Below are 12,764 nucleotides of genomic sequence, written 5' to 3'. Positions count from 1 at the left end.
GCGCGACCTACGTTTTTTTCCCTTCTTATGACGACTAGGGGTCTTTGACGTACTGTGGTCGCAAGCGTGGGGCGGGGCTCCGGGAAGGGGATTTTTTGAAAGATTTTTCTGAGGTTTGGGACCATGGTTCCGTTAACTCCTTAGAAGGCTCTCTCAGGTGAGTGTTGGCAGCAATAGGTCGCCTTACGCTTTCCCCTGGGTTTCTGACAGTGGGAGGGACTTGGGTTTGAAATGGATAACACACTTTTTTTCTTCTTAATGTAAGCTCTCCGAGGCGCTCTTTCTTCAGAGGATAGCTTGAAAAGCTATCTGTGCGTCGTACACCATTAGCTTTGTTTTATTGTGAAGTAATAGTAAAAACAAAATACTTAAGAAAAAATCATCCAAACCCACTTATCCATACTCCATCCCAGTTGCTGACAAATACAAGCATCGTGTTCACACAGTTCTGATCACGGTTTCAAATAATCCTGTATTAACTGTATCAATTTAAAACGTGCAGAATATTACAAAATACAAAAGGGGCCCCCAAACTAAAAGCTGCACAGCACCAAATGGCTCACTCTGTAGGCAAACGTTTTCACTAGACCCGCGGTCTGCTCCAGCCCCTCAATCACTGTCTGCCCGTCTGTGCTATGGAAGTAGTTAATGAGTGTCAGCGGGAATTTATATATCTATTTTATATAAGGTTGGGATTGGCATCTTTCATGTAAACAATTTTATGTGTTTATTAATTTGGCTGCACTGGGTCTTCCTTGGGGCATCCAGGCTATGTCTAGTTGTGGTATCTTAGTTCGAGGGCTAGGAATCAAACCGGGCTTCGCTGCATTGGAATGCAGATTTTTAACCACTGGACCACCAGGAAAGCCCCCGGTCGGTAGGAATTTACACAGCACTTACTGTGTGCTCAGTATAGTCAATACAAAGGAAAAAGAAACTGGATTTTCTCTGTTGTCCTGGAACTAATTATTGGGTTGGTGGGGAGAAATAGTCCTGCCTAGAACTCACTGTTCCATAGCAGGAGGACTGTTGGATGAAGTGACTTTTATCCGTTGTCCCCTTTTAACTGTTTTCAGATCAGATCACATCAGATCAGTCGCTCAGTCGTGTCCGACTCTTTGCGACCCCATGAATCACAGCACGCCAGGCCTCCCTGTCTATCACCAACTCCCGGAGTTCACTGAGACACATCCATCCAGTCGGTGATGCCATCCAACCATCTCATCCTCTGTCCTCCCCTTCTCCTTTTGCCCCCAATCCCTCCCAGCATCAGAGTCTTTTCCAATGAGTCAACTCTTCCCATGAGGTGGCCAAAGTACTGGAGTTTCAGCTTTAGCATCATTCCTTCCAAAGAAATCCCAGGGCTGATCTTCAGAATGGACTGGTTGGATCTCCTTGCAGTCCAAGGAACTCTCAAGAGTCTTCTCCAACACCACAGTTCAAAAGCATCAATTCTTTGGCCCTCAGTCTTCTTCACAGTCCAACTCTCACATCCATACATGACCAATGGAAAAACCATAGCCTTGACTAGACGAACCTTTGTTGGCAAAGTAATGTCTCTGCTTTTGAATATGCTATCTAGGTTGGTCATAACTTTCCTTCCAAGGAGTAAGCGTCTTTTAATTTCATGGCCGCAGTCACCATCTGCAGTGATTTTGGAGCCCCAAAAAATAAAGTCTGACACTGTTTCCACTGTTTCCCCATCTATTTCCCATGAAGTGATGGGACCAGATGCCATGATCTTCGTTTTCTGAATGTTGAGCTTTAAAGCCAACTATTTCACTCTCCACTTTCACTTTCATCAGAGGCTTTTTAGTTCCTCTTCACTTTCTGCCATAAGGGTGGTGTCATCTGCATATCTGAGGTGATTGATATTTCTCCCGGCAATCTTGATTCCAGCTTGTGTTTCTTCCAGTCCAGCGTTTCTCATGATGTACTCTGCATATAAGTTAAATAAGCAGGGTGACAATATACAGCCTTGACGTACTCCTTTTCGTATTTGGAACCAGTCTGTTGTTCCATGTCCAGTTCTAACTGCTGCTTCCTGACTTCTTGAGAAATTTAACTGTTTTAGGATGTATTTATCATTATGTGACATATTTATACGTAGGGCTGTTTTGGACTGACAAGAGCAGAAGATCACAGCATTTTTCACTTTAATAATGATTTATTTTCATGCCTGTCTCTCCCATTCCACAGGGAGTGCTGTCTTTGACTCTGTGGTAGGTACTCATGTTTATTGAAGTAATGACAGTCTTTGAACCATGAAATCAAAGAAAGTGATACTAGAAAGGAAGCTTTGAGATCATAAATTCAAATAATTATTGTATGAGTGAGAAAAATAAGGCCAGAGAGGTAGAGTGATAACTGAAGTCTGTAGAGGCGGGTTCTGGCAAAGCTGAGATCAGAATCTAGGTCACCTGACTTCTCATCCAGTGCTCCCCACTCATTTGCCATTATATTGCCCTGTTTTTTTTTTTTTAATTCTTCACAGTATGTACCACCTTTTGAACTTCAAAAAAATTTTTGACTCCTCCTCACCCCCTGTGACAGTGCCATGAGAGCAAGGAACTCATCTGTCTTGCTTTTAGCAACTACATTTGGCTCTTGTAGGAACTCCATAGATATTTGTTGAATTAAATGAATGACTGAATGAATGAAGGCTCTTCCTGTTGTCTCAAACTTGTGAAACTCATTTTCTTAGGGCCTACACTTTAAGCTGGTTTTAAGTTAGATTAATTTCCGCCTAAGCTGCCAACTTTCATCAGAATCAGCATTGCAATCAATACACATCTTTCCTAGAAAAGGAGTTGAGAAAAGAAAAATGCCTTCCTCTCAGATTGGATGAAAATTCTTCCATCATATAGGAACAAATAATTCCAACCTGGCTTTTGCATTTGGATTACAGAGTGAAAGGTGATAAAATTGATATTAGAGGCCATTTGCTCTGGAACAGCCATAGCTGGAGTGCATTTATAAATCTTGCTATGGAATAAGCAGTTTCATCTCTAGCAAGCAAAACAAAAATTCCCATGATTCTCCAGGACCTTCTTTCTTTGGTAATCCTTCTGATCAAAAAATCCTTCAGCCAGCCTAGCTCAGTCCATTCCCTTCTCACACATCCCAGATGTTTTCTCACTGAGCAGGAATTGAAACCCCTAAGCAGAAGTAAATTATCTGAATAATGGATGAAGAGAAATGCAGGAGGGAAGTCTGATAATGGCAACCACTGCCATCCTAAAACATCCAGAAACCTCATGTAATCACCTGTCCTCCTCCCCTCCATCATCTTTCTCTGCTCTAACACAGGCTCCCGCCATGTTTTTACATGAAATATAAACACACACACACTCATACACACATAGTCTGTCAGCTCTGAGCTTCCTTCCCTTCCCTTTCCTGTGGGGGAGCCAGTGAGTGAAGAAAAGAGGGAAACCTGGAACCTGGCTCAGCACCAGCCTCATAAATTATCCCAGAAATCAGATCACCAAAATTTCTTGACCAGAGTATTCCGCACTGCAATATCCTCTTGAGGAATGGCCACTAATGGACTAAAAGCAATAGGTAGGAGCTGGCCAAAGCCTGGTAATTTGAGCACCCAAATTATTAAGGACAGTAATGAGCCTTTGAAAAAATAGGAAGCCGAAGTCTACAGTGAGACCAAGTAGATAAATAAGGAGGGAAAGGGGAGGGCCTTTGCTTACGATAGCATACCATGTGCTGACTGGTAAATATGAAGGGAATGCTGGAGTCAGAAAATCATCATTGGTTCAGGTAAGAATTACCAGTAGATGCTAAATCTAGGGGGAATTTTTTGATGAGGAAGATTTTGCATGGACTTACAGTTTTCTCCTCACAGATTGTTTATTAGTAGCAAAGAAGAGGAAAAACAATAATTATATAGTGGAGAAATTGGGCAACACCTTGACCCAAAATGACAACAATCTTTTTTTAAAAGTGGCACTTCAAAAATATCAGTATCATGAAAGACAAAAAAAGGCTGTTTCAGATGAAAGGACACTAAAGTAACAGGACACAGTGCATGATTCTAGAGCCAATCTTATATGGCAGGAAAAATTGGTATAAAGTATACTATTCAATGGGCTTCCCAGGTGGCTCAGTGGGTAAAGAATCCATCTGCAATGCAGGAGTCACAGGATCCTCGGTTCCATCCCTGGGTAGGGAAGATCCCCTGAAGGAGGGCATGGCAACCCACTTCAGCATTCTTGCCTGGAGAATCTCATGGACAAAGAAGCCTGGCAAGTTACAGTCCACAAGGTCACAGAGTTGGACACAACTGAAGTGACTGAGCACACACACATACTATTCAATAGGTTAAAGTAGTATAACAAGGTTAAATTTACTGAAGTTGGTAACTGTGGCTATGTAAGAGAGTATCCTTATTGCTAGGAAATACCCATTGAAATATTTAGGAGTAAAGGCCAGAATACCTGTAAATTATCTTCAAATGGTTCAGAAAAAATGTTATGTATCTTTCTCTATCTATTTGGTTCCAGGGGAGGGGGAAGGGGGCACCTCAATGTAAATGACAAAGCAAATGGGGCAAAATATTATCAGTTGGTACATCTGGGTCAAGAGCATGTGAGTGTACTTTGCACTATTATTATTTAATCTCAAAAGTAAATTGTTTCAAAAGTACAATAGCTCCCTAAATTGGTGAAGAATCGTCATCTAGTTACCTCTTAATCGCTCTTTATTGTGTGTCCGGCACTTTCCTGGGCCCACTGGGGAGCTGTAAATGATGTTTCTACTCTAAGGAAGCTTAACATCTCTTGAAGAATGAAGTCTCTCAAATGAGAAGCAGAGAAGATTAAACAATTTCAGCCAGGAGGTTTTTGAAAAGGAAGAAGAGATCAAAACAGGTGGATGGGGTCAAGAAAGTCTTCAAGGAGAAGATAGGCCTGAAGCTCAGTGGCAGGATTTTTTTAACTTTTAATTTTGTATTGGAGTATAGCCGATTAACAATGTTGTGATAGTTTCAGATGAACATCAAGGGGACTCAGCTGAGTGGGGGCTTTTCAAACACAAAAGGACACTGCTTAACTTCAGTTGCTTACAACTGGAGCCCAGGTTGCTTAGCCATTTTGAAGGTATTAGAAGCCTGGTTCTGTCCCTAGAAGCATTTGGCCTTCTCACTGCTCAGTAAGTCCCTAGGAACTGGCTCTCAGCACCCCAGCAGACGCTTGCCCCCATCTATGCTCTAGCAAAATGATATACAAATTTTAGTTAACCAAGCCCACTTCCCCACCAACTTGCATTAAAATATCAGCCATTTGTCTTCATTTCTGATTTCTTTTGACCAGCCAGTCACTTCTAAGACCTTTAGGCTTTGTGATGCATTCATCTATGCATGCTCAGTTGTGTCTGACTCTGTGACTCCATGGACTGTAGCCCACCAGTCTTCTCCATCCATGGAATTTTCAAGGCAAGAATACTAGAATGGCTTGCCATCTCCTACTCCAAGGGATCTTCCCAATCCAGAGATCGAACCTGTGTCTCCTGCTTTGGCAGGCAGATTCTTTACCACTAGCGCCACCTGTGATGTGTTAAACAAGCACCAAAATGCATTAGAAGTGGGGTCGACAAACGGTGGCCCACAGGCCAAATCCAGTCACACTCCCTGTGTTTATATGACCCTCCCATGGACGGAGGAGCCTGGTAGGCTGCAGTCCACGGGGTCTCGAAGAGTCGGACATGACTGAGCGACTTCACTTTCACTTTTCACTTCATGTATTGCAGAAGGAAATGGCAACCCACTCCAGTGTTCTTGCCTGGAGAATCCCAGGGACCGGGGAGCCTGGTGGGCTGCCGTCTATGGGGTCGCACAGAGTCGGACATGACTGAAGCGACGCAGCAGCAGCAGCAGCAGCAGCATGCTAAGAATGGTCTTTAAATTTTAAATGGTTGGAAGAAATATAAATAATAATAAGTCAGGACATGTGAAAATGAAACCCACACATGAATTTCAAATTTCAGTGTCCATAAATGCAGTTTTATTAGTGCACAGTCACGTTCATCCTTCTATGTATTATCAATGGCTGGTTTTGGTCTGTACTGAGCAGTAAAATAGTTTCTGACACCATGTGGCCTGTGAAGCCTAAAATATTTGCCTGCTGGCCCTTTACAGGAAAAGTTTGCTGACCCGTGGCCCAGAGCAATGGTTCTTAATTTGGGGCAATTTTGCCCTCCAGGGGACATTTGGCATTATCTGGAGACAGTTTTGTCAGAACTGGGGATGGGGTAGTATAGTGTGCTACTGACATCTAGTGGGTAGGGATGCTACAATGCACACGTCGGCCTCCACAACAAAGAATTATCTGGTCTCAAAAGACAATAGTGCTGAGGGTGAGAAACCATGGATTGGAAGAACCTAAGATACTTCTAGTAAAGGGGAAACTCCATCCTTAATAGGAATTTCCTTTAGTGAACACCCACCTCCTTAGTTTACAGTAGCTCACAAAACCGTTGCAATCATTGCTGCAAGGGAGTTGTTGATATTCTTTACAGGGAGGTTTTGACCACAACTTGCCCCCAAACACACACAGCTAGCAAGTCTGTCTGGCTCCAGAACCGGTATTTTTCCACACCTCCAGGATGCCGGGGGCTGTGACATCATGGGCGAGTGTTGTCCCGCTCAGCTGCTCTCTAGTGTGCGAGTTGCACAGTGCAGGCCAGCGTCATTTTCCCTGGTACCCCTTCTCTTCAGAGGTCTCCAAGGGCTTGGTGTGGAGAGGGTACCAACCACCTTCCGGTCTCCAACATCTGGCTATTTGGGAAATGAAGGCGAGGAAAGGAAATTCCACGTCGATTGCGGCCAGAATTATGAAAACTGACCACTGTCCCTCTTGCCCACTTGAATACTGGGAGGGACAAGGAAGCTTCCCTCTCTAGTAGACCCTATTTATAGAAGGCTTTTGGAGTCATGCCCATGAATTTTCAGGATGTTCACATCACAGTAATAATAAGAGAAGCCATGCAGCACAGTCCTTTTCCTTCTGGAATTAAAACTCAACCGACTCTTATTCTTATTCTATAGGATCTGGCACTCCACTTTCTCCATCTATTATCCTAGATGAGCTCAACGAATCAGTGAAATCCATGCTAATGAAGAAAAAGTAAAGGACTCCCCCCACCCCCCCCCCCCCGCAAGCCCAGATGGGGGGTGTGGTCACAGTAGCCCACCCAGGAAGGTTGCAAACGGGCTGATGGTGCCTCCCTGAGCCCCTCAAATCACCCCCTTGAAAGGAAGCCACCCACTCCTCCTAAGGCAAACTCCTCCTAAGGCATCACCTAATAATCACACAGCCACTGAGCATTTCTTTGAATTTTATTGAAAATTGACATGGACATTATAAAGGTATCAAGCTAAACAGTGCTGGTTTTGGGATGTTTTTCCTGGTGAATGAAAGCCCCAGAGGGGCAGTGACGGTCACATCTCTGAGCAAAAAGAACAAAGGAGAAGAAAGGAAGAATGAACACAGATTTTGGAAAACATGCAAAGAGGCTCTCTCAAGAGACACGGGACAGTGGAATGGCAATGGTCGTAGGGCTATATGGGGATGAGCACACTCACATGGTATTTCGATCCAAGTTAAACCAATGAATTCGGGGCAGATTTATCAACATCAAAGCTCTCCCTCCAGGTCCCACATTGAGCAGAAACCTCTCTCAAAACCCCAACTGGCCTTGGAATGCTGAATGGAGTAATTTTGTTCTCACTAAGCTTAAACTCCCCCATCTCTCCTTTCCTTTCTCCACCTGAATGTTAGTAGATCGACTTGCCCCACTTGCTGAGGGGATCTGCAGAAGGTCTGTGAATGCTGAAGAAGATATGAATGTTGCTTGACTTCCTCATCCATATTCAGAAATGTTTAATAGTGGCTGTAGACAATCAACCCATTGAACCAGAGAAATGGTGTTTAAAAGGAAAAACAGAAAACTCAAATGAAAAACTTGTGAACAGTACTTCCACACCCACAGCTGAGGTCTCCTGCCTCAGTCACTTACACTTGGGTGAGTCATCCTGCAGTTGTCTCTCTGAGGTTACATTGGGTCCATTCTGCAGCTCGGACGGATCTTTTCCTGCCTTGTTAGGTTAGGACAAGACACTTCCAGTTAAAATACCATGTAAGTTGGAAGAGAGCTTCTTGCCTGGACACATGAACACTTGTTGAGAGAGAGTGTGTGTGTGTGTACGCACGTGAGCACACAATTTGGAGGGAGAGGGAATTGGTTGGTTTCTGGTTTGAGACAATATGGAAACCCTAACTCTTCTATAATGGTAGTCTTCTCCTTTAGACTTAGTGCAGCTGCTGAAGACAAGATTAAAAAAAGCTGGAGAGGGAAAGAGAAAGAAAACATGAAATTAGCCAAAGAAAAAAGACATTCAAAGTAAGACAGGGTCAGGGAGGTGGGCAGTGTGAAGTAGCACAGATTATACATGGAGAAGACAGGTGAGAAATGGGGTCATGATGGGCCATCACCACTGGAAAATCTGCTGAGAAGGTTTTAAGAACACCACACACCAGTTTCAAGCTTCTTGTTTTAATAATTAAAAAAAAAGCGCATATTGACAGCCACATGTGAATGCCAAATGATTAAAACAAACAAACAAAAAAAAACAAACTAAACCAAAAGTGATCTATCCTGCATCTAGGAAAAGCAAACTTCTTGGCTTAAGAGAAATGAGGCGTGTGTGTGTGTGTGTACATGTAGGGATTTTTCAGGAAAACCATTTCAGTCTAGGGTAAGGGTGGGGCGGGACAGAGACCATTTCTAATGACTGGTTTTGTTTCACCAGAAGTAAACAGAGTATTAGGGTAATTTTTTTAATAGTAACAATTATACCCAGTAAAAAATCTTTTCACTGAAGAAGGAAAAAAATCTTTCTGTTTACAGTGAGACAAGATACCCGATAAAATAAGCATTTTAATTATTTTACATAGCCTTGGTTGACTTTATAAAGGTCTCATGTTCACGCACAAGTTAGATTTTTGTTTACCAAACTTCCTTGATGACAAGGGTCATCTCTGGCACCTGTTAAACTTCCGCACTCACAAGCCTCATTCCAGACTCCCAGGAAAGCTGAGCAGCTAACAGGTGTCCATGACTCTTATCGTCAGCAGAAGCACTCAGTTCAGCAGTGGGACTAGAGTCCTCTGCTTTGCCCATCCCTGCCCACCCCATCCTCGAATATTTTTCTATGGGATAAAAACCTCAAAGGCGCTCTAATGCTAACTATTCATTTTCTCCTGAACATCAAAAGACTTGTCTCTAGAAATGAACATGAACAGATTGAATCCATTTGTGAAAAGTATCGGGTCTCAGAAGACACTGAATTTAGCCTGACTTTTGCCATGAAACAGCCCTGGGACCTCTGGCAAAGTCCCTTCATTTCTCTGCGCCTCAATTTCCTCTTACAAAAAGTGCGTCCTACCTGTCTTCTGGACCCAAATATCTCCTTTCATACAAAATTCCTGCCCAGTCTCTGAAGGTCTCTCAAAGGCTGGGTGGCTCTAATACCTTTTGAAGTTTTCAGAACCACTCAAACCTCAAGTAGTTAATCTGTAAATAAATGTAAATGAGGGGACCTCCTATTTGTGATGCAAATAATTACTGGGGGCGGGGAATGGAGACCGTTAGTTGTTTAAGTTTGGGATTCTTGGGAAGCAGCTGTGAAACTGGTCAAATAAGGCTGCAAATAAGAAGCCTTTCCCATGGAGACTTGACAGCCTTAACTTAGCATCTCCCTGAGCCAAGCTGAGGATCCAAGCTTTTTTTTTTTTTTTGGCTTTTAAATCTCCAAGCATAGGGTCTCCTAAAATGCTCCACTGTGTGACTTGGATTTTCTCAAGAAACTAGCTTCTGCTTTGGCAGCATCACCTTCATTCATACTTGCTTCTGGCCACTCACCAATCAGTGACTCACCAAACAATACATCTCAAAACTGCCCTCTTGCTTTGCCAACAAGAAAAGATAAAGTGTGTGCATTCGTTTGCTTTCCGTTGTTTCTACTTTTTGCTTCCTGTTATTATCTATTATTGAAAAGAGAACACCCCCTCCCCATTCTCAATACTTCAAAAAGGTCTGAAAATTTGGCATAGCCTTGTTCGATTGTGTGTTTTCAAAGCAAGTGACCAAAAAATAAAAAAGAAGGTCATGGTCAATGCCAGTGGGACTGTGAGGCAGAAATAGAAAGAAGAGGTGGGGCTTGAAGTGGAAGAACATGGCAGGGGCCGGGGACCCGGCTGCCTGGCACCCCAAAGGAAAACTGTCAGTTACAATAGGAACCTTGGCTTAAAAGGCTAAGTGGAGTCCAGTCCAGCTGTAGCGGGGAATACTATTCAGTACACAGCCATGGATTACTGCAAAGGAAGGGTAGAGAAACGGCGTGTTAGCCACGGATCATTGCCAGTCACCGCCAGCTCTCCCTTTCTCACTGGTCTAACACCAAAGTCCAGTGTGCCTCGTGGCCCTGACAAGAGAGGGCTCTCAACTTCAAAGGGGTTCCCAAAGCCACTATCAGAGAGGCCCCATTATACAAATCCGGGCTAGAAGTTTTCAAATATCAAATCCTTAGAGGCAAAGTTAGGGACCTTCCAAGGTACAACATCTCTTTTCTCTTCTCCGACTGACAGTCTCACCTCCTCTTCTTATTAGGAGACACATGCAAAATACAGATTGAAACTCATCATCATCAAATTCACCAAATAAATAGACTGGAAGATTCCTCAAAGCCAAAGTAAAAACACTGATTCTTGAACCACTCAGTCTGGCAGTTTACGACACAGGATGCTTACACCTGCTACTGACCCTGCCTTGTTGGGATGGTGTGGCATCCTCAGGGAAATTACAGAGGAGATGCAAGACACCTCATAACAATTCCATAAGACACTACGCTGGTACTAATATTCAGGTTTATTCTCCCTCCTGCATCTGTAGGGTACTTAGAATTACAGAGAGGGACATTTACGCTATTTTCTTCAGCAGTTGTCTTGTCTGGGAAGGGCTGGGTGCAAATAAACTCATTCCAGGTTCTTAACAGAGTTTGAGTGCAGTCACTTTTGAGTGAATCAAAACTGGAAAGGGCTGGGCTGACCGAAGGATCTCCTTCTGGAACCCTCTGAGGAGAGGCTGTGGTTCCTGTCAGGGGCTTAGTGGTGGTTGGGGAAGCCAAGTGACTGCGGACTAAGGGGGAAAGCCCTGCTGACTGGTGCTCACCCAGCCAGGCTGGATGCAAATACCTCGGGGGAACAAACAGCATTCGGAATTGGAACAGGGAAGCCGGTGGTGCCGTGGAGCAGGCAGAGCCCCTGCACGTGTTACAGTCAAAGATGGGGCGGGGAGTGGCCGGCGGGGGGCGCTGGGAGGGGCACTGGGATGCAGGATGCAGCTTTAAACCACGTGACTGCTGGCTTCTTGCCCAGAGGCCAGACTCAGTCCTCAGACTCTCGGGCTTCTATAAACCTTGGCAGGAAGAAAGGGGAGGGCACGGGTTGTGTGCCCCACAGACGTGTTAAGGGGGAATTAGAGAAAGGGAGGCCCAGCTCTGTTGCGCAGGAAAAGGGCGTCTACAGGAAACCCAAACTGAAAATGAAAAGAGAAGTTGGGTTAATGAATGGATGGATTAATGTAAAAAACAAAACAAAGGTTAGAATTGTCATGATGACTGATGGATAAATTAGAATACAGCTATGTTAGATGGTCTTAAGGTCTTACTGCATTGGCTTCTGGGAACATGCTTTCTCTCTCATTCACCCCCACACACCTCTGAGTGGCGACTGTCATGGCATCGGCTAGTAAAATAATCAAGAGCCACAAGAATCCTTTTTCTCTCTTCTTAATGACTAGGTCCTGACTAGGGCGCCCGACCCTGACACCTTGTACAGGAACACCTTCAGCAAATCTCCAAGTGGCTCAGGCCACAGCACAGAGTGCCAGGCTCTCAACCAGTGATGGCCTCACCCCACAGCGAATGCCGAGGGGGTAGAGGTTTCACCTTTGAAGAGCCCCGGTCCACTAACTGGTCCCCCGGGGCAAGATCTGTCTGAGAAGTATCTGGGGGTGGTGACTGGCCTCTGCACCAGGGTCTAACCACAGTCACCTGGAAACCTGAACAATGGAAATCCATTACTGGTTTGTGTTCACTCTGCACTTTGAACTTTCTCCCGTTCAAACTTCACCCTTGTGACATAAATGGGGACAATTTCCTCATTTGACTTATGAGGATGCTGAGAACCACTGCGAGGCCAACTGACTTGCCCAAGGTCACAAAGAGTCACAACCTACAGGAGCAGAGCCCAGATCCCTGGGTTGCTTGATTGTGACTCTCCTTCACACCACAGTGTCCCTGAGAACTCCTTGCCTGTGGACCCAAGCCCCTTGTTTTATTTTTTTTACCTGAACACATTTCTCTCATTAAAGATATTGGGGAGGGATAGTTAAAAGCATAAGCTGAGTCTATCTGTACAGTCGCTTCCTCAGAGTGAATACAAACACACACACACACACACACGCATGAGGATGGCAGTTTATACCAAAACTAGTTTTGTGTTCTCATTCCAGTTCTGCCAATAACTCCCTGTGTCAGCCTTGGTAAGTCCCTTAACCCCATGCCTCCATTTGTTCATCTTGTGAACTGAAGATCAGCACCTTCCTCCTCTGCCTCACAGGACTGTCATAATGTGAAAATAAGATAGCGTGAGGAAAAACACTTTGAATAGTATTAAAAGGTCCTACGAAAG

The 12,764-nt window shown here is 44.2% G+C and overlaps 1 protein-coding gene and 1 long non-coding RNA gene across 25 annotated transcripts in view; one reads left to right on the top strand and one right to left on the bottom strand.

Annotated features, from left to right (window-relative positions):
• The first annotated feature begins 11 nt into the window (after positions 1-11).
• On the top strand, positions 12-7,391 carry LOC147341551 (uncharacterized). Its single transcript, XR_015159857.1, has 2 exons — positions 12-157; positions 7,058-7,391. It is a non-coding gene; the product is annotated as an uncharacterized LOC147341551 (long non-coding RNA).
• The window catches only part of SEPTIN6 (septin 6), a 74,853-nt gene continuing 69,419 nt past the window's right edge, over positions 7,331-12,764 (bottom strand). For 11 of the 24 annotated variants that reach the window (XM_086389807.1, XM_086389808.1, XM_086389814.1 and 8 more), the window contains one exon: positions 8,550-11,607. In XM_086389807.1, the coding sequence (XP_086245933.1) occupies positions 11,592-11,607 (16 nt within the window). In that variant the 3' untranslated portion in view covers positions 8,550-11,591. Of the gene's footprint in view, positions 11,608-12,764 lie in introns of all 24 variants that reach the window. The other 13 variants (XM_086389812.1, XM_086389811.1, XM_086389810.1 and 10 more) reach the window with 4 other exon arrangements.

This window comes from Bos grunniens, chromosome X (assembly GCF_055505025.1).
Source record: "Bos grunniens cultivar Pamir isolate PY7600 chromosome X, Bosgru_T2T1.0, whole genome shotgun sequence".
NCBI lineage: Eukaryota > Metazoa > Chordata > Mammalia > Artiodactyla > Bovidae > Bos > Bos grunniens.
Note: the sequence above shows the minus strand (reverse complement) of the source record. Positions and strands in the feature narration are given on the sequence as shown.